The sequence below is a fragment of the Rhineura floridana genome, chromosome 2 (assembly GCF_030035675.1).
Source record: "Rhineura floridana isolate rRhiFlo1 chromosome 2, rRhiFlo1.hap2, whole genome shotgun sequence".
Classification (NCBI taxonomy): domain Eukaryota; kingdom Metazoa; phylum Chordata; class Lepidosauria; order Squamata; family Rhineuridae; genus Rhineura; species Rhineura floridana.
In genome coordinates, this window is record NC_084481.1 from 108,386,736 (window position 1) to 108,408,374 (window position 21,639).

A 21,639-nucleotide genomic window follows, 5' to 3' on the forward strand; every position below is an offset into this window, starting at 1 on the left:
CCTCTTCCTCTCTTCTGCTCTGCCAAGAGATCTCTGCAGGTGGTAGTTAGGCCCAGGAAGGCTCCAGAAGAAGCTTAGCCATGGCTCTAATAAGGTAGTCAGCCCTATTCCGCTGCCCAGGTGTGGTGGTGACACAGTAACTCTAGTAAAATTTTGATACACAAGCCTAAGCCTTGTCAATGAAAACAAATTAAAAAAATCAATAACGGGTGGGCATTTGCAGGGTTAATTCTGCTCATCTTACAGAGCAATCCAAACCCCATTTGCGCCAGGCTGGCATGTGTGAAGATTGAGCGGAGGCATCCCTCTGCTCAAAGCTGCCAGCCACCATCAGCCTCTCACTGACCGCCACCTGCAGAATGATGTCAGTGTGGAACACCCCCTTCTGCCTGCCAAATGTGCTTTCTGGGGGCAGGACAGGGCGGGCAGGGCTGAGCCAGCCTGGGATTTGTTGGACTGTAGGCCAGTCCTGCTGCTGTTGCATGATGGTATTGAGCCTGATCCAGGGTCAATCGCTCCTTCAGCTCCAGTGAACTGGATTCCTTCCTTAACATCCCAACATCAGATTTAAGTCATGTTTTTCAGACATGCAGGATAAAGCAAAACCTAATTCTTTTGTTTAGATTTTAGAGCTTTTCAGCCAAAGGGTTTGTTACTGAGCTGCTGAATAGAAGCAGAAAACAATGACGGCAATCCAGAGAAACAGCATTGGACAGACATCCGTGCACTACTTAGTTCTCTTTTGTCCCCTTAAACAATGGTACCACATCCTATCAGTGCCACATCATAAGGTTTTCTACAAAAAAATATATTCTGACATGAAAAACAGCTTGCAGCACAGCAAGGGGAGAGAGATTACTTTGGGGGTGAGAGAAAACAGACCCCTTAGCATGCCTATATGTGTGTGTTTGTGCTTGTGTTGGGACTCGCTATATTGTAGCTTCTGTATTTTGGGAGAGATCAGTTGTACTCAAATGAACAAGCATTAAAATAAATGTTAAGAGTATTTAGAAATATTATAAATTCTTTGGAATGCAGGATTTCCAATTATAATTTTAATGTGAAACTAAGTTAATGTACTTAGCTTTTGAATGCCTATAAGCCTCCTAAGTCTTATTTCTTTATAACAATTATGCTTGCCAATGTGACAATTAAATGTGGACAGACTGAGCAATCACTTACTAGAAAAGATTATAAATGAAGATGCAAAAGAATTCTGTGTGATCAAACACACATGCAAAAGCAGCAGAGGCCCAAGATGCTTAACTAGGAAGTGAGCAAATGCCAGAGGCCAACAGAATCTGAATTTCACCTTGTAATGTTAAGAAAAAAAAATGTGGGGTATGTGTGGAAAGATCATATCTTCTGTAGCCTGAAGCAGCCAGGAAACAAAACTGGTTTGCAAGGAGATGTAGAAAGCACTCTCAAGATTTCAGACATAACAAATAAAGGAGCATTTACTGACTCTCACTTGCAAGATTTCCATTTGGCTGAAATTTCAGAGGTTTTAAAGATAACTGTATAGCAAGATGCGCCTGCAGTGCATCCTCTGAACTCCATGCAGAGGAAATACTAAAAAGCAAAGATATCCTCAAAGGCCTTCCTTGACCTCCAAACATCCAACAAAGGTGAACCTATTAACTGACCACTAAATGCTATATAGTTTATCTGCTGGTTTCTTAGCTTTGTGGTCAGTGATCTTTGCACATACATGCCGCCAAGACACAAAGGGAGGACAGCAAGGGCTCTAACAAATCCATATGCAGTTCTCCATTAAAAAGAAGCTCATTTAATATTGGAAGTACAGAAAAAATGTAGCTTGCTAGCACATACTACTCTTAAGAAATCCAGTATCCTTTCCCACCGAAAACAAATTCTAGCCTTCACTGTTTTATAGAAAAATTGGAAAATACGTATTCCAACTCTTTTAGGGTTCATTCACATATGTCTGTATCCAGATGATCATATCATGGCTTAGTAAGTCAAGATATGAACCAGCCTCTTTTACTTGCACACTGCTGATTTATTCCTCCCCTCTCCCCAAAAAGGCAGGAAGTGTTCAGCTAATTCTGAACCAGGAAACTATGGCTAATGGCTTCTGAAGAAGCAAAGATATTAAGCCAATTTTAAACATGTTTTCATATCTGGGCTTGTTAGGAAACTGATAGCCAAAGTTCCCTAGTTTGAATGTAACAGGAAACTATAGTTAACTGAATACTTCCTGGCTTGCTTCCTAGCTCATACAACGGGAGGAATGTAGTGACTGTGTATGGCATGAGGCTCATTCATATCTCAGATAATTGAGAGATGATTATCCAAACATGGCTAGTGACTGCAACATCATGTGATGGCTTGCACACATGAATTAGCTATCACAAGGAAGCTCAATATAACATGTCTCAATGTACTGTGGTATTGGATATACTGCAGGTATGACCATACCCCTCAATACAATATACAGTATAGTAGTTCACATGTCTTTTAACTCACAAGGTCAAAAGCGCAGTTGGTTTCTCTCCTTCAGGGTCGTCTTCAGTGCCTGTCTAGAAATCAGTACTGCACTCACTGGCTTTAACCTTAAGGGTGCCTGAGCTAAAATTCAACCAGGGAAGGTCTCTCATTTACTCTTAAATCAGATCTGCTTTCTGTTCTATTTTCTTATTCATACTTGTGTTCCTTTCAATAATGAGTTTTTCCATTTGCTTCCCTGGGTGTTTTTGAGCCATTTTTCCCTGTCAGCATTCTTTTAATTTTTCTCCCGATCCCCCCCCCCCCTCCAATTCCCTGCCCTTTTCCCTTCCTGGCAGCTTTTTCCCAGGGGATGTTCATCACTTAAGCCTTCTCCTCAGTTCTGGTTACTTCTCAAGCCCTTCTGCTATAGTCTGTGGAGTTTAACTTGTTAACTTGCTCTTCCCTCAGTATTAACCTTCCCACTTCTGAATACCAGTTGCTGGAAACTGCAGTGTGGGGGGGGGAGTGCTCTTGTGCTCAGGTCCTACTTGTGGACTTTTCATGGGCAACTGGCTGGCTACTGTGGGAACAGGATGCTGGACTAGATAGACCACTAGCCTGATGCAGCAGGCTCTTCTTATGCCCTTATAATTTTTCCCTTCCCATTCTATCCCTCGGCCTCAGCGATGACAGTTTGCCTTTTTCAAGTGGTTTTTTTCTCTTTTTTTCTCCACCGCCCAATATCTGCTCCCAGTTTTACCTCTCATCCATTTTATTAAAAATAATCATTCTAAGTGCCTTTCAGTGTAGTTTTCATTATAACACAGAAGCCCTATAATGCGTGTGCATCCTTTGTCCCTCAACCCCCACATATAACAAGCTTCTACAGTACATGCATGTGTGAACTGGTTCTTAGAGAATCAGAAGTCATCCTGTGTTTCAGGTTGTAGTTCCAGTTACCAGAGCATGGATTTACCCACAGTAAAGACTGTGCATGAGACACAAGCTATAAAGTGTACACCAAAGTTATTGTAAATGCAAGATTTGGCAATTATAAGGTTTTTCTCTTTTTCAGTTAATTGAACATTAGAGAATAAAAGGACTAAATGACCAAAGAACATCTGTTTCTCTGGAACCCCAAGATACAGAGCCATCTGTTGGGTGCAGCAATTATGAAACCTAATAAAGTTTACAGGATGGGGGGCAGATTTTTGCTTTAAAAAAATTCACCTCACTATTAAAAAACCGGCAAAACAGTGCAGTTGACTAGTCCATCACTAGTGCTTTGATTATAAAAGGGAATGCCCATACGCTATATGTTAAAGAAGGAATTTTCTTGCCTCAGCACGTATAACAAGCTTCGCTTACTTTATGAAAGGAAACACAATGCACATTTAACTATAGCATTTCCCAACTGGTGATACATATTCAGACCAAAACCTGTAAATGTCCTGCCACCCTCATAGGTACGTCTGGTGGAAACATGGGAGAGGGCCGTCTCTGTGGCTGCCTCCCTTCTTAGGGAGGTTAGACTAGCTCCCTCCTGGCTGTCCTTCCACCAGTAGATGAAAGCTTTTCTATTCCAAAAGGTTTTGGGGAACTGAATGCAAGGGCTTTTAATAGTGTGCTGTTTGCCTAACTTTATCTTTGGCTTTTTTAAAGGATAAGTTTTAAATGGTTTTAATTCTATAGATAGTTTACTTACATTTTAAAAATAACTTTTTATATGTTTTTATCTGCATTTGTTTTAATTTTTGTAAGCCACTCTGAGTCCCAGATCTGGGAAACAGGACTACGGAACAGTTTAGATGCAACGCGAACCCAGTTTCCCACTACATGAATGAACTACAGTGAACCTCACAAACTCATCCTCATCTCTCCCTTCTTCTTTCTTTCATAGTCACGAGAAGGTGATTAGAAACATATTTTATTTATTTATTTTTTATTTATTAGATTTATATCCCGCCCTTCTGCCTGGTAGGACGCCTTCTGCTTTAACAAACAATTCAGTTTCCCATGACATTCAAACATAGGGAATAGTGGTTTATCTAAATGACAGTTAATAAGAACACTAGCCATTGTGACTCAGCTTGGCCTATGTAACCAATCACCACACTTTACAACTGGATTCTCTCAGGTACATTTCAAACTGACTTGTTTCAATTACCATTTACAGGACCCCAGATTCACAGCCTGAACCAGTTATAACAATTTGTTGGATAACAGCAGCAAAAGCAATTTTGTAAATATTATCTTGCTTTATCCTCTCAGAGATATTATATTGCCCTACACATTTGTAAAAATGCAGACACAATTTGGGTTAGTCTTTCACAGTCCAATCCACTTCCATGTAGCTTGGAAGAATTTGGTGACATATGCCTATGAGCATATGATGAGTGGTGGCAACATCTGCTGTCTCCAAAGATAGATACATTTTTGTATGTTTGTGGGTGTTCTTACTTTGCTTCTTTCTTGTGTTACTAATGTTTCTACAGAGAATCTAACCCAGAAAATTATATTTCTCTCATTATTCATCCTAGAAATCTGTGTCAAATTTATTTTTATTAATTTCAAAACCTTTTTATTGGTCAGTGTCATATGATGGTGAAGACAGCCTTTTGTACTTCAAACTGGAGATTATGCTCTGTTTCTATTTTGGGTGCATTAACAGTTGAATCTGAAACTGCAGCTTGATGTAAAATTAGATGGATTATAATATGTTGCTACTTAAGCAATGAATCTAGCTGTTGGAAATAACAAACTTGGCCTGCCCAAGATGCAGGTTTTCAGCCTGTTATGTTTCAACCACTTCACTTAAGGAATGGTAGGCATGGTCAATTAAAAACATAGAGTACACCTAGAAATTTGCTAGAATGTATTTCACCTCCCACTGTTTTATCATGTGCAAACTGAGACACTCCTCATGTCCATTGGAGACTGTTCTGCAGAATAGTCAGTGCCATTATTTCACAACTGACTTTGGATTTTTTTAGTGTACTTCACATTTTCACAGAAACAAAAGCAAAGGAAAATTATTTACTATAGGAAACTTCACTAAAATTGCAAAACAAATCAAACATATTTAAAGTGACTACTTGAACTATATCACCTGTCTTAATATTATTGCTTCCTCCCTGCTAAAACAAAATCATCACAGCACTTGTCTTGTTTCTGTTATTTGGGCTGATTGTAGGTGTTGCCACCACTCACCATATGCTCAGAGGCACATGTTACCAAATTCTTCCAAGCTACACAGCAAGTGGATTGGACTGTGAAAGACCAACCCAAATGGTGTTTGCATTTTGACAAATTTGTAGGGCAGTCCAATATCTCAGAGAGGAGGTCAGGTCTCCTGCTCCCCTGGTGCATTCACTACAGCTGCCCAATTTCCCTGTTTTTTAAAGTTTGATAGAAATATATATTGGCTATAGGTACATTCTTAAGCCGCAAGGATTTTTTTGCCTATTAGTGAATTTCTCTGCTTTTTAATCCAGGAGGTAAGGGAGGGATCCTGTGCAAGTTTGCTGAGAATGGATACAAATTTCCATACAAATTTCCTGTAACTTCATCCTGTTAGCCAAAATTGCCAATAGTGCTACCAAAGTCTGCTGGGCTGCTGATATTGAATAAGTTGCAGTTAGCAAAAATATTCCCAACAATTAATTGTTTTAGGTGCTTCATTCACTGCATAAATCTAAGAGAAAACTATCAGTATGAATACGCAAGTGTGCATCTCAACTTTTCCAGCTGTCCTTGCTAAGCCTCCCTAACAGCATAATCCTAAACACGATGATTCAAAAGTAAGTCCCAATGAGTTCAATGTGGCTTACTCCCAGGAAACTAGGTACAGAATTCCAAGCTATGTCTACTTATTCCAGTATGAAAATAAAAGTATTATGCAATTTAACAGTATTTTAATTTGAGATCCATTTTGTATCCCTTTCCAGGTTGTGACCTTGGACACATCCCTAATATCTCCCCTAAGATAAGCTGCTGCAAACAAGCCAACTATTCCACAGGCACATGCCTTGACGGTCCGAAACATTGAAAGGTCTTTCCCCTGCACGATCACGGCAGCCATCCCTTTATTGTGCTTCATTGCTATAATTTTCAAGGAAGCCCTCACCTCTAACAGTCTAAGTATAAAATTTTATTACCCACTATTTACAGCATGGCAGGCAGCCAATAAAGCTCTCAGAGGAATTCTACATCCTTACAAGTTTGCAAGGAATCCTCTTTGGTCGTTGAATAGCACAATTAAATGTCAAATCTCTTAGATTTTTCAACTGACAAGTTATATCAAATCTTCTTTAGTGTATAAACCAGCCTAAAAGACCCATTCAAGATTCTTTTAAAGAAGTTAAGGGCACATAGCCTGATTTTACTCTTGAAGATATTCAAAATGTCCTCACCAGCACAAAAGGAACTATCACATTTGCAGTTGTACTGAAGTTCATCTGTGGAACTTTTCATGTGCCTCTCTCTTTGCTGCACAGGGCAAATAGTTACATCTTGTTCTACTTAACTGGTGGACTTCAGACAAACCTGAAAAATGCTGCTTTTGGAATTTTGCAATTAGGAGGAAAAAAGGGAAGGGAAGTGGAAAGGCAGAAGTACACCCCTTTGTGTTCATACCCTGACAACTGGGGGTGGTCTTCTCACCAACAGTGTTTTAACTCCCAGCTCTAGAAGGTTTCAGACTCAGCACACATTCCATGTGTGGGACTGAGCAAGAGACCAGGGTTTTGAGAATGAGGAGGGATCAGAAAGACAGAAGGGCTGAGGAAAAAAACTCACACAGAATCTATGAAGACAAAATGTGATATACATGCTAGCAGGAAATAAGTGGTTTGGTAAGGGAAGCTAAGGGACTGCGGACTAAAGAGCTAAAGCAGGGATGGGAAGCCTATGGTCCCCCAGATGTTGTTGGTCTCCAACTCCTATTAGCCCCAGTCAGCATGATCAGTGTTCAGGGATTATGAGAGCTGGAGTCTGAAACAAGTGGAGGACCACAGGTTCCCCATCCCTGAGCAAACAGGGACAGTAAGGCGTTGGGTGCCCCTGCTAGGAATCTAGCCTCTTGGTTTGGACTCCTGACGGCATTGCTCTTAGCTTGTCCAATACTCTCAAACCACCTCACCATGTTATTGTGTGCATCCTTGGGGGGGGGGGCTCGTCTCTAGTAATATGTATTTCAATACATGTACTCAAGACAGTAAAAACAGTAATACTTTCAACAACAACAAAACTTTTTAGAAGCCTTACCTGTTCCCAAGTATTGGCTCCCCAGAAGCACTGAGTGCCGAGTAGTCCATGCCATAAAAATTCAGTCCTAGAAGAATTTTACTTCTCCACTTGGCTTCTGGATCCAGCATTTGAACACACGCTCGCATCCAAGGTAGAGGGGAATTGGGGCCAGGCCTGGAGAAACAGCAAAGAAATTAAATCTGATGTCAAAGAACAGGGTCCCAAATGAAGCAAAAACATTTTTCAATGAACCTCTGTTCTGAGAACTATAATTCCTGAAACAAACAACGTAATTCCCGGATTACATTATTTGCCAGAAGACAGACGTGGATGGATACTTGTCACACTCACATCTGTGAGAGACAAAAGGCAGTATCCAGCTAAATATTCCTGTCAGTGCAAGGACTTCCACTTGCACAATGGAACTTCCCCCTCTCCTCATTTTGCATGTGCCCTACACTCTCCCCAAATCTGCTCTGAAGAGTTGAGGGAACTCTCAGAACAGATTTAAGGAGCACAGGGGAAGACAGGAATGTTCTATAATGCAAGTGGAAATCCTTGGGTTGAAAGAATGAATTAGTTGGATACAGCCCAAATCACGCCCAGCCATTTTATATTATTTTGGCTAACATTTCTTAATTAACTTTTGCTCTTCTGTTTCTTTCATTTTTCTTGTTTGTTAAATGTTTGATTCTATTTTACATTACTTTCTTACATTGTTTTATCTTATAAGCCACCTTTGTTGTGCATTTTGACTAAGAAGGTAGGGTATGAATTTTAGTATAAATAAGTAAAAAAATGGCCGTGGAGCATTTTTTATAAAAGAATCTAGAAAATTATACAGTCTCATCTCTCTAAAAATGGCATGTTCTATTTGGATACCTTCTAGCAGCCTCTTACCCGGCATTGCTTGGGATTTCTAACAAACCAAAAAATCAATGCAGTTTTGAAATGAGTGGTTAAAATCAATTTGAAAGGTACTGTCCACCATCTTGATTAAAAATGGTGTCTGTCATGGACCTATCCTAAACTGGACCCGGTCCATCCCAGGACTCAACTTCCCAAACCCCAGGGAAACTGATCCTGGCAAAAATTCCCCTTGTCAGGGCTGAGTAAGCCAACAACAACCTTGCAAGGTAGGCAGACTGCCACCACCCCTTAAACTGGTTAACCACTCTGAGTCAAGGGGAAACCCAGAGCCCAGAACTAAATCTGCCAAGGATTCCAAAAGACAAGAGCCAAAAGAGCACTCCTTGTCCTGGAGCCTTAGGCAATAACCAAATACACGGCAGTCTGTGGGCAAGGTACCAGATTCAGAGCCAATTTCCCCCTGCAATGAACACACACTGGTAAATAGAAGTAGCTTTATTGAATAAAATATAAGTGCACAGTTAATAGCAGAAAAATGGTTCCTTAAAACCCACACTCAAATGGGGCCATGTAAAAATACAGAGAGTTGAGTCACAACACAAAGCAATAAATCTATGTAACCTGTTCTATACTAACAAAGAGGTATTTGTTGTATAGTCCCACATCTCCTCAGAGATGCACAGCTTGGGCAGTAGATGGAAACAGAACTCACACAGGTACCCACCTATAGACAAGATGGAACCCAGGGGAACAAAGGCTAAAGATTTCACTCCTATACTTATGGGAAAATCCCTAGTAACAGTCCAGAACTAATTAGCCAATCAGGGGGCTTTCCCATGATGTAATATTCTTCAAGTCTTCGCACCTAATTGGAGCATACTCCCCACCATTCCCAGGCAAGGCTGACCTTGGGTACCAGACCCTTAATAGATAAGCACGTGTTCTCAGCGAGGCCTCCTAATTAACTTCAGCTGGGAAACAAAACTGCAAAATTATTGCTCTCCACAGAGGCCCCATTTTAGACAAGATGAAATCCCACAGTTGTTTGCACAAAAGCCATGTTACATTCAAGCTTTCTTAACAGTGCCCAATTGTATCCAACATAGAGAAAAACTTGCTCCCTCATCTCAGGAACCATCATGCAAAATTTGGTTACAGTATCTCATGAGGTGTCCAAAGGCATAAAGAACAAACAGCTTTTCAAAGCACATAGTAGATGCATGAACAAATGTAGGCACTGCATTCTTCATATCTACTGTTTTTTTAGGTTCCAGTTGTCTCATTTTGTATTTCACACTTTTCAACTGTTCATGCTTCAGCAATTTCAAACAAAGTGGTTTGTGGGTGGGTGTTTTTTAAAGGCTCTTGCTGCATCCTTGATGGTTTGCCTTCTGATGTCATGTTTTTCTTTTCAATATGCCCATCATTGGCTAGAGCAGTGGTTCCCAATGTTTATTAATTAATTATTAATTAATTATTGGATTTCTTACTCGCCCATCTGGCTGGCTAACCAGTCACTCTGGGCGACATACAAAATAAGCAAAATAGCACAAAATGACATATCAATACAATAACATTAAAATCAAAAAGCAATGATGTTAAAATCTAGCCCACCCCAAAGGCCTGCCTGAAGAGCCAGATCTTCACGGCCCAGCGGAAACTCATTGTAGAGGGGGCCTGGCGGAGATCATTTGGAAGGGAGTTCCATAGGGTGGGGGCCACAATTGAAAAAGCCCTTCCTCTAGTCCTCACCAGTCCAGCTGTTTTGACTGGTGGGATAGAGAGGTCTTTTGAGGCCGATCTTGTTAGGCGGCATAGCTGATGATGCTGGAGGCGCTCCTACAGATAGGCTGGGCTGAAACCGTGTAGGGATTTAAAGGTCAAAACCAACACCTTGAATTGGGCCCGGCAAGCAACTGGTAGCCAGTGCAACTCTTTGAGCACTGGAGTTATGTGATCTTGCCGGCGGCTGCCTTTAATCAGGCACGCCGCCGCATTCTGTACCAGTTGCAGCTTCCGGACCGTTTTCAAGGGTAGCCCCACGTAGAGCGCATTACAGTAGTCAAGGCGAGAGGAGACCAGGGCATGTACCACCGATGGGAGCAGATGGTTGGGAAGGTAGGGGCATAGCCTCCATATCAGATGGAGTTGATACAGCGCTGCCTGGCTCACAGCCAAAACCTGGACTTCCATGGACAGTTGGGAGTCAAGAATGACTCCGAGGCTGCGAACCTGGTCTCTCAGGGGCAATTGTACTCCATTGAGCACCAGGTCCAAATCCCCTAACTTTCCCTTGTCTCCCACGAACAGTACCTCGGTTTTGTCAGGGTTCAGCTTCAGCTTATTCCTTCCCATCCAGGCACTCACCGACTCCAGGCACTTGGATAGGGTTTCTACAGCCAACCTCGGTGAAGATTTAAATGATAAAGCTGCGTGTCATCCGCATACTGGTGACACTGCAGCCCAAATCTCCTGATGATAGCCCCCAGCGACTTTATATAGATATTAAATAGAATCGGGAAGAGGATGGAGTCCTGAGGCACCCCACAGGTGAGAGGCCAAGGGTCCAAAACCTCATCCCCCAGTGCTACTCTTTGGTACCTATCAGAAAGGAAGGAATGCAACCACTGCAAAACAGTGCCCCCTATGCCTAACCCCTCCAATCGGTCCAAAAGGATACCGTGGTCAACGGTATCAAACGCTGCTGAGAGATCCAGGAGGACGAAGAAGGTGCATTCACCCTTATCCAACGCTCTCCTCATATCATCCACCAAGGCATTCCATATGAGTATGGAACATCCTTTATAAACTAAAAAAAATTCATGACCTCCCCCACGCTAATTGAAAAAAATGGTGCGTGGCAAAATCACATCTCTAAATATCCCTTTCCATAAAAAGCTCCTTGCAGACAGGGAGGTGTTGCTTCTTTTCTTAATGCAAAGGTCCAATCAAATTGGGACTCACTCCCCCCACACACACATACACAATCTGAAGATGTACAGCCCTGTCTCCCAACACCATTGGATTACAGTTTTGGCCTAAAATCCAGGTTCAAATCCCCATCCAGCCATGAAGCCCACTGGGTGACCTTGGGCCAGACACAGTCTCTCAGCCTGCCCTATCTCACAGGGACTGTGATAAAATAAGTGGGGGGGATGGGACCATGTGCACTACCTTGAGCAACTTGGATGAAAGGTGGGATATACATGCAATAATAATTAAATAAATAAATACATTTCAGCTGCAGTGTGTAGACCCCAGCCTCAGCCAACCTGCTGAGCTTTTAAAAATATAATAAAATAATATTATTAATAATAATAAGAAGAATAACAAAGCAGCAATATGGTAGTGGTGGGGGGCTAGATTGTGAAAAGAAAAAGGTGGATAGATTGAGGAGGGGGGTTAGTGCTTTTAGGCCTTGGGATGATCATCAGAGCTGATTACTTGGTTAATGTGCACTTGGGAGATGAGAGTGGAGCAGAAGACGGATCAGCACATGCACACACACAAACACACCTACCCCTCCTGCAAGCATCTGGAGGAGTGCATGTATTCAAGCACGTGGGAGGGGGGAGCCCTCAACTGTCACAACATCTTGGAGAGAGAGATTAGGCAGAGTGTAGGTGGAAGAAAGGGGGGAACACTGGCACAAACACTTAGCCTCAGAGATGGGGGGCGAGCAAGTCCTGAACTTCTTCACTGCTCCTTGGCTCCATCTGGGCCCAAGACGAGATCTGGGAGGCCTTGCAATTAAGAATCATTTTTAAAAGGAGATGGCAGTGAATCAGGAGTCAAGAAAGACAGGCAGACTGGCTGCCAGGAAGGAAGGGAGAAAGCAGCCTTTCCTTGCAGCCTTGCTTCTTTTTGGTTCACGAAAAGCCCTCTCCTCTAGTTCTGAGTAAGGGCATCGTCAGCAGCTTCAGTGGTAGCTCCATGCTCAGCTTCCTTTGGCATCTGTCACATGTTTTGTAGGCAAACAAGGGGGAGGTGTCATTTGCAGCAGCAGCGGGGAGCAGACAGTATCCAGGAAATGAAGACTTTTTAAAAACAATTAATAAATAATTCCTTTCTTTACTGTTCGCAGTCCCTCTGGATTACTTCACGACCCCCAGGTTGGGAACCACTGGGCTAGAGACATCTGAATTTTGTTAAATTCTAAAGGAAAAAAGGGGTACATTCTATACAATATGGTATTCTGTTTGTACATTTCTCAGACAAGCCACTGGATGATTTTCCTTAGCTTGTGTGCACACAAGATAGCACACAAGATAGCTAGATACAAATATTTAAGGCACAGTTTGATAAAGTAGGAAGAAAATATGGTGCCTACAGTGAGCAACTGTCAGGGCTGAGTCAAAACAAGGAGGGGAAAAATCTAAAATGCAGGGTTACTTTTTTAATTGTACATCCTCTAATACCACATTGGACAGGGATTTCAGAGCCTTTCTTTTATACCTGAAAACAGGTATTAAAGCTAATACATGCATACCAAGAGGAACGGCAGCCAAAGGGTGATTTCCACAAAACCATATTCACAGCAGGCTTACTGAAATCAGTGGACAAGTTATTTGTCCATTGATTTCAGTGTGTCTGCTCTGAGTATGGCTAATGCTGGGCTCCTACTGCCACCCTGGGCTCCTACTGGGAGGAAGGGCAAGATATAAATCTCATACATAAATAATAATGCTGGGTATGACCCAATATGTTTACTCTAACATGAATGCTCGTATTGCTTCAACTTCAACAGGAGTTCTCTAGACATACTACCTTATCTTTAGACATATTGATCTGTTGGTTGTTTAGTATTTGTTCAAAGATATCTGTATCTTGCCAGTCCGCAAGCATTTTATTGTTCCAGTAAAAATCCAGTTAACATACTAAAATATATTTTAAAAACAATAAATCACACACTTCTAAGGAGTGAGCTTGATAGTACTTACGTTGAATAAACATGTTTAGCATTGAGTTGTATATCACCAATTGAAAGTCTGCTAAGGATTGTATCCAACTGTAGAAATTATGCTGGGCAAACATTTTAGCTGAACACTTAAAAGTTTTTAGCTTTTAATCGATAATAACACTATTACTTCTAAAGCAAGGGTGGGATGAAGGTAGATATTTGCCTAATTTACAGTAGATCAGCAAGGTTTTCTAACTCCCAATTGTTCAATAACTGCAAAAAAAGGGGGGCTGCTGAGATTAACAAAGGTTGATGGGAAAACCAGGAGTAGATTTTTGACAGGATTATGAGTTTAGTTCAAGTACTGAAAACATATTCCTGGGCTGAGAGTGTGCTCAGAAATACCTTGTTCTTATGTTGCCCCACCACCATCACTACCACCATTTTCCAACCAGCTCTGATTGGCGGCCTTTTTGCTCTAGTAAAAAGTAAATAAAACATAATAGAGTTGCACTAAAAGAGTTGCACCGGTTACCAGTTGCTTACCGGGCCCAATTCAAGCTGTTGTTTTTGACCTTTAAATCCCTATACGGTTTTCGCCCAGTCTATCTAAAGGAGCACCTCCAGCATCATCAGTCAAAACAGCCAGACTGGTGAGGACTAGAGAGAGGGCTTTTTCAGTTGTGGCCCCCACCCTGTGGAACTCCCTCCCAAATGATCTCCGCCATGCCCCTTCCATGATGAGTTTCCACCAGGCCTTGAAGACCTGGCTCTTCAGGCAGGCTTTTGGGGTGGGCTAGATTTTATCTTCATTGTTTTTAGATTTTTAATGTCTAGGTATTTTATGCCTATTTTGTACGTCGCCCAGAATGGCTGGACAGCCAGCCAGATGGGTGACTAATAAATTCAATAAATAAATAAATAATAAAGTAAAAATAAAGTAAATAAAGCCTAAGTCTGCCCAAATTCTAAGGGATAATAATTAGGATCTCTGTGAGCTCCAGGTATGTTTGTTGATATCACAGAGGCCACTGCAGTGTACTATTGTTTCCCACTCTTATTGCCTTACCGTTGCGGTGCTGAATAATCATATGTCATGAGGCTGAAGCTGTCTACTACCGGGGCCAGCTGATCAAATTCTTTCCTTGTGAATCTTCCCAACTGGTTGGTTCTTTAAAAGAAATAAATAAATAAAAGAACTGTTTGTTTATACAGAGCCATTAGTGTGCCACTTACAGAGTACAAGAGGACAGGTCCTTGCCCTGAGGAGCTTACAATCTTTACGTTTTACACAGGGAATCAACAGAACGGTAAACAGGGATCCAACATGCAGTTGTTTCAGTTACACGTGTTTAGGTACAAGAACATAAGAATTGCCCTACTGGATCAGACCAAAGCCCCTAGTCCAGCATTCTGATTTCACAGTGACCAACCAGATGCCTGTGGGAAGCCCACAAGTAGGACAAGGGTCCAGTATCACTCTCGCTTATTCACGAGCTTATTTACAGGAACTACTGCCAAACATTTCACAGAAAATATGGGCTTTTAAGGAGATTTGAAGTAAGTGTGTTTTTCCCATTTGTTCCTCATGTGGAACTTTGAGAAACTCTGGAAACAGCTTTGTCCCAGGCCTAGAGAAGACTGCCTTCATCCCCTTAGGCATGGACCCAAATGAAGATAACTGGACATCTCTAACTCCTCCTCGGGTACCAACCACACTTCCAACTGCCTTGGCTCATAGGGGCTAGGATATTCTAGGGAGAAAACAGGTGCTAGGGAGAATGTGCTTGAGCACCACAGTAACATATATCACTGTGCTGCTTCTTTGAAAATCCTGAGCCTGGTTCTTTGAACAAGTAGTAGTCAGATAACTTTGCTTCTGCGCTTGAAATATTTCACATTCTGGTTCTAAATATTTGACTGCTACAATTCCTTTCTGCTAGTGCTATTAAACTGACTTCAGTCTCCACATTTTGCTGGTGATACCAGCCTTAAGAGGAGAGTCTTGGTTAGTATTTTGGTTACCTCTGAACTTTCACTTAAAAATTGAAATGAATCCAATCCTTTCCCAGAGGCTGAAGGTAAACATCAGAAAATGGTAATGTAAATAAACAAAACACTCTTCTAACATCACGGTTCTAAAGCCCCAAACCCTCAATCCAGATGTGGATCATCTGTTAACTGCCAGGGGAAAAAAAGTCTGAGGTGGTCCAATCAGACACTCCCACTCTGCTTTCCCCAGCCAAGCCAACATAACCTTTACGATTTCTACTCTTGCCTCTGCCAGTCACAGAGAATGAGCCACACACAAGCTTGCATGTTGTTTGCCTTTGATAGACTCCATCCATTTTTATAACAAGACATTCAAATTAGACACGTAAGGCAAGCTGATTGGATCATGTTATTATCTGTGGTTTTTTACGTTAGCAATTCTGGTTGAAATATCCCAGAAACTACCCACTTCCCAAGAGAAATACCCTGGTTTCTTAATATAATTTTGCATGAGCAACAAACCAGAGCTCAGCAATAACATAAATCATATTTGCTTGAAAAGTTCCAGTTGCTATAGCCAGCAAAATCTGTGAATCACAGCGCAAACATGAAGTTGCACCATTTGGATTTTCTGTTTTATTTATTTATTTATTTTATTTTATTTATATACCGTCCTAAGCCCAAGGGCTCTCTGGGCGGTGTACATAACAATAAAACAATCAGAAAATATATAAATACAATAATACAATGGAATCAAACCAAACAGATGTAAACAAAAATCAAAACAGCAGCAAAATACATCAATAAATATTAATAGTACACATTAAAATGCCTGGGAATATAAAAAGGTTTTCACCTGGCGCCGAAAAGTTAGCAGCGTCGGCGCCAGGCGCACCTCATCGAGGAGACCATTCCACAGTTTGGGGGCCACAACCGAAAAGGCCCTATTTCTAGTCACCACCCTCCCAGCTTCTCGATGGGATGGTGCTCGGAGGAGGGCCTTAGATGTTGAGCGCAGTGTACGGGTAGTTTCATATTGGGAGAGGCGCTCCACCAGGTATTGCGGTCCCATGCCGTGTAAGGCTTTATAGGTCAAAACCAGCACTTTGAATTTAGCCCGGAAACAAATAGGAAGCCAGTGCAGACGGGCCAGAACAGGTGTTATATGAGCGGACCTTCTGGTCCGCGTCAACAATCTGGCCACTGCATTCTGGACTAACTGTAGTTTCCGAACTGTCTTCAAGGCACCAACAGTCCTGTGCTTATTCAAAACTCTCACTACACTTAGTTGAACTTACTTCCTAGAAAGGATGGTTACGATCTTTACTTAAAAAGTTTGTTGAAAGAGGAAGGTCTTCAGTAGATGCTGAAAAGACAACAGAGACAGAACCTGTCTAATATGTAATGGGAAGAAGCTCCAAAGGGTAGGTGCCACCATGCTAAAGGCCCAGCTCCTATATTGTATGGAATAAACCTCCTGATAAGATGGTATCTGCAGGAGGCCCTCTCCTGTAGAGTGCAGTGACTGGTATACAGTGGGTGAGATGAACTTTTAAGTAACCTAGTCCAAACTAGGACTAGGTACACCAAAACCAACACTTTAAACTTAGCTTGGTAACCAACTGGCAGCAAGTGCAGCTAGCAGAAATTTTGTGAACAGCATTTTTGGAGATGACAAAAACCAGAGAGAGGGCCCTCCATGCTTGCTATTTGCACTGGAAGGAAAACTTCCATTGGCGGCAATAGGAGTGTTCTTCCCAGTGCAAATATCAGGTGCTGGGGGAGAGGAGAAGAAGATCTGGATTGGAATTCCAGCCAGGCTCTCCTCCCCACTGTGCTATACCAGCTCTATATAAGCAAGTATAAATTAATTCTGCCCCTCATGCCTCAGTGTGTGGCTGTACTCCAGAAGCAGCCTATGGAGAGATAGGAGAGAAAGACAGAAATAAAGTTGTGGATGTTTATAGGGAAGGTACTAAAGAGCCTATTTTGGATAAATGCCCTGACCATGTGGGCCATGCAGGATCCAAGGACACCTTGGCTTAAAGGGGGCTACTTTCAGAACAACCTCTTTAATCATATTTGCTTGCAAATACATCCTATTAGTTTTAGTAGAGCGTACTTCTGAAGTACATATGCTGTCAAAATATTACCAGTACATAAATATATATATTCCTTCAAACTGAGCTTTTTTAAAAAAAAAGGGGGGGGGGAGAGAAGAAAATTTATCCAAGTGCATTTACAAAACATTCAGGGCAATCTACAGTTAAATCTAACAGACCAAACACAAGCAAGGCAGCAGTTTTTCTACTGAATATAAGAACAGTCTGAAACTGACATTAAATAAATAGAAGCCAACATATTACCAGCCCTTCACTTACATAAAATTTTATTTTTTTGGCCTTGTTCAATTAAGACTTCCAATACTGAAACCTTAAACTGCTATTAAAATAAAATCTAACCCTTTTTAAACATTCGACTCTTATATGATTCTTATTTAAAGTCAGTCTCCAGAGGTATTAATTTAGACATGAAACACCATTTTAAAAAAAGCAAACCAGAACAAAGTATTAAAGTTGCAATCCTAACAATGCTTTCTTCAGAATAAGCACCACTGAACACAATGTGACTTATTTCTAAGTAAACATGCCTAGGATTACACTGCATATCTATTGCCTTTCTTGCATAGCAGGTCATTTGGGGTAGGGTATGCAATCTTCAACTACAGCCAGCAACTGCTTACAGAATGGCAAAATTAGAATTATTAATGATCTTACCGCTTACCATGAAAACCTTATTCGTAGGATCACCATAAGTCAGGATCCATTCCCATTTTTAACTACAGAAGGCTGGCACATTTGCCCACTAACTGTCATAGGTCGTAAAAGAAGCATGGATTCAGACAACCCACTGACAGAATGATTGTTTATAAAAGATAAATTGCATTTCTCAGTGAAAATACACAGTGTACTGAAATAAAGATGTGAGGTCTACACACATGTTCCTCAAACATGCATGCACTGAATGCATGGAGTGGGGAGAAGGACTGCATCAGCTGGCCCTGGCCCTAAACTCTGTGGGTTCAGTGCTTAGCAAGAAAAAGGCAGAGGTCCTAGTACTGAGTGTACACTGAAGTGCACCCAGGCCACACCTCCTTGCTACTACATGTATGACGTCAGTCTGAAGGGAGCCTACCTGAGTACAGATGTATGCATGTAGGGCTCCCTCCATAGAAGTGAGAACTCTGGTCAATCCGTATTCCCATTCCTGTAGAGGAAGCTCTATGTGCATCCATCTGCACTCGTATAGGCCCCCTGGAGAATGAAGCCAAACACACAGTGGCAGAAATGTATGGCTGGGACACACACTGCTTTCTAGCATTCTCACTACCCCCATCATGCATTAGTTATGCATCACCCATGGGTATTGGATGCCTGAATAGACCTAGACTGTCTCCTCTGTGTTATGTGTAGAATGGGTCTGAATTTAGTATGGCTAAGCTCACCTGTCACTAATGGGTACCTAATACCAAATGCTGAATAGAGCTATGCGTAGAACAGAACATTGCGGGCTGTCACAAGATAATTAGTCGCCAAAAACCCATGGTTGTGAGTTAAAAACTTTTAAAAGTGAGAATTTCTTAGATTTGGCTTTAAATGTGCATGAAATCAAATTTCTCCTCCATCTCTACATGGTAGTAATTACAGGCACAGATCTATATGGTGCCTGAATGTTTTGACCCATGGAGCAAATAACAGGTGGGGAAGGAAGGTTAGGGGAAATCACAAGTGGGGACTGGTTAACATACATACTCCAAGAGCACAGCTCTGATCCAAAAACCAGCCTCTCAATGGGTGCTTTGATCTTTAAATGTAGCTGTCTCATGTCACGTTCTACTTTTGGCAATAACAGCTCCCTTTGACTTCAACAGGGGCAAGGCTACAGTACAAACACTCGGAAACAAAAGTTGCAGAAACAAACAAGAAGCACTTCCACAAGGACATGTTTAGGGCATGAGTACAAGTCACTTTATATCAAAGTGCTACCATTTAATGGGGTTGTAAACTGCAGTATTATGTTGGAAGCAGCCCCAAAAGAAATTCAGAGGGAGAGTCATCTTAGTCTGCAACAGTAAAAACCATCAAGATTCCTGTTGCATCTTAAAAGCAAACACATTTTAGGGCAAACTTGTTTTTATAGTTAAAAAGGAGCCCAAAAGCTTAGCCTCAATATATAAATTAGTTAAATGAGAAAGGTTAGGGGAAAAATAGAACATTACCAGCTGAGACATTGCATTACAAGCTAAAACCACTTACCTGCTTAAAGGGATAACACAAATGTGATTTTGCCCTGTCATCTCATTGGGCTAAAAAACTATGTGCAATGATGCTGAACTAAAAAGATGTTTGAGCGACATTTTTCAATCAGATCGGCAAGCCCAATACACAAAGAACACAAAGGCAACCAAGGCAATTCACCGCTGACAGAATTTAACGTGCAGGTGACTACTTTCTTTTTTATGTACACTGCAGCTACCTCATGTTCCAAGAACCAATAATTTAGTTGTCATATTAAGGAGCAGCCCTTTCCCAACAGAAGTTCAAACATAAATTAAAAGCAGTCATCCCTTCCGGGACTCACTTGTACCCATCCATCTTCAGAGTAGTTATCTGGCATTTGCTGCACATTTAAATGGCAAACGTTATGCGAATGTATAAAATGAAGGGCATACGTTATGTTACAATAACCTAAATGCCTAGAGGCAAAACAATTTCTTCCCCCAAACTTGGCAATACACATATGCAATAAATATATTGTTATCATTTCAGAGCAGGGAGGGAGAAGAATATAGTTTTCTTTTATCATGTGCTGCATTTTATTGTGCATTATATCACTTTACATAGTTTAAAGGAGAATGGTATTTTAATGAAGCTAGGAAGCAATTTTTTTAAGCCAAGGAAAATATCTTAATAGGCAGTTTATAACCTAACTAACTCTTCCCCACCTACTTTATTATTGATTACACTAATTACTTGAAGTACAAGCATAACTACCCCAGATTTCCCCCCCCCCTCTTTCTAGCTGAAGAGAAAAAGTATTTTCAGTAACTCTCACCAGATGAATGACATGAATAATGAGCCTTTGTAGTAATTCTCTGCACAAGATTTAGTTTGGATCAATTCTGCCTTCAGGCGCAAAGTGCAAAGGCATATTCTCGTCCTCTGAGAATCCCTTTAAGTCAGGCATAGGGAACCTGTGGCTCTCCACATGCTGCTGTACTACGACTCCCATCATTCCTGATTATTGAACATGCTGACTGTGACTAATGAAAGTCAGAGTCCTACAGAGAGTTGGAGGGCCACAGGTTCCCTACCCTGGTTTACGTGATTAGGAATTATATGCTGTATTTTATTGATTACATCTGTATAGCACCCTGGGAACATCTGGGTTAAAAGGCAGTTAAAAATGTTAATTGCAACATCAGCATGTGGTCACAATGGCCAGTCTTCAGGCCAGCATCAGCACGAGGTCACAATGGCCAGTCTCTCTTCTTCAGGCAGACAGGATCAGCTTGTGGTCACAATGGAGTCTTCAAGCCAGCAACATCACTAAGAGATCAGAATGGGCACAACACTGCTCTTACATACATACTGTATATGGAGGCTGGCAGAAGCAAGATCATATGGGCACAGTTTCTTTGTCATTGAGGTGGGTTTATGCATGGGCATGTTTCTAGTACTGAGGTGGGCAGCAGTAGTAGTATGTGGGTACAACGACCACCAGTGTCCCTGATACTGGCAGTACTGTGAAAGTAGCACTGAGTTAAGGAACTTATGGCCTTCCACATGATGATGGACTACAACTCCCATCATCCTTGCCTATTGACCACACAAGCTGAGGCTGATGAGAACTGGAGACAAACAACTTCTGGAGGGCCACAGCTTCCCCATCCCTGCCTTAAGTCTACACAAGAAGGAGCTAGGACTGGATGCTGCCAAGATGGAGAGAGAACTGCACATGCTTTAATTATGCTGTGGGCAAAAAATGGGGAATTAAACAGCCACAAGAGTGGCTGTATATTATAGTCAGTAGGGATTTTTTCGCATTCTACCATGTTAAATGAAAATACCCCCCCCACACACACACACACACCTTTCTGGTGCTTTCTATAGTCCCAA

General features: G+C 41.6%; 1 protein-coding gene across 9 annotated transcripts in view; it reads right to left on the reverse strand.

The window, feature by feature from the left end:
- The window catches only part of CHID1 (chitinase domain containing 1), a 151,026-nt gene that overhangs the window by 78,520 nt on the left and 50,867 nt on the right, over positions 1-21,639 (reverse strand). For 8 of the 9 annotated variants that reach the window (XM_061610077.1, XM_061610081.1, XM_061610075.1 and 5 more), the window contains exons 9-10: positions 14,538-14,639; positions 7,717-7,872 (exon numbers count right to left, since the gene is read on the reverse strand). In XM_061610077.1, the coding sequence (XP_061466061.1) occupies positions 7,717-7,872; positions 14,538-14,639 (258 nt within the window). The remainder of the gene's footprint in view (positions 1-7,716; positions 7,873-14,537; positions 14,640-21,639) is intronic. The other variant, XM_061610078.1, reaches the window with a different exon arrangement.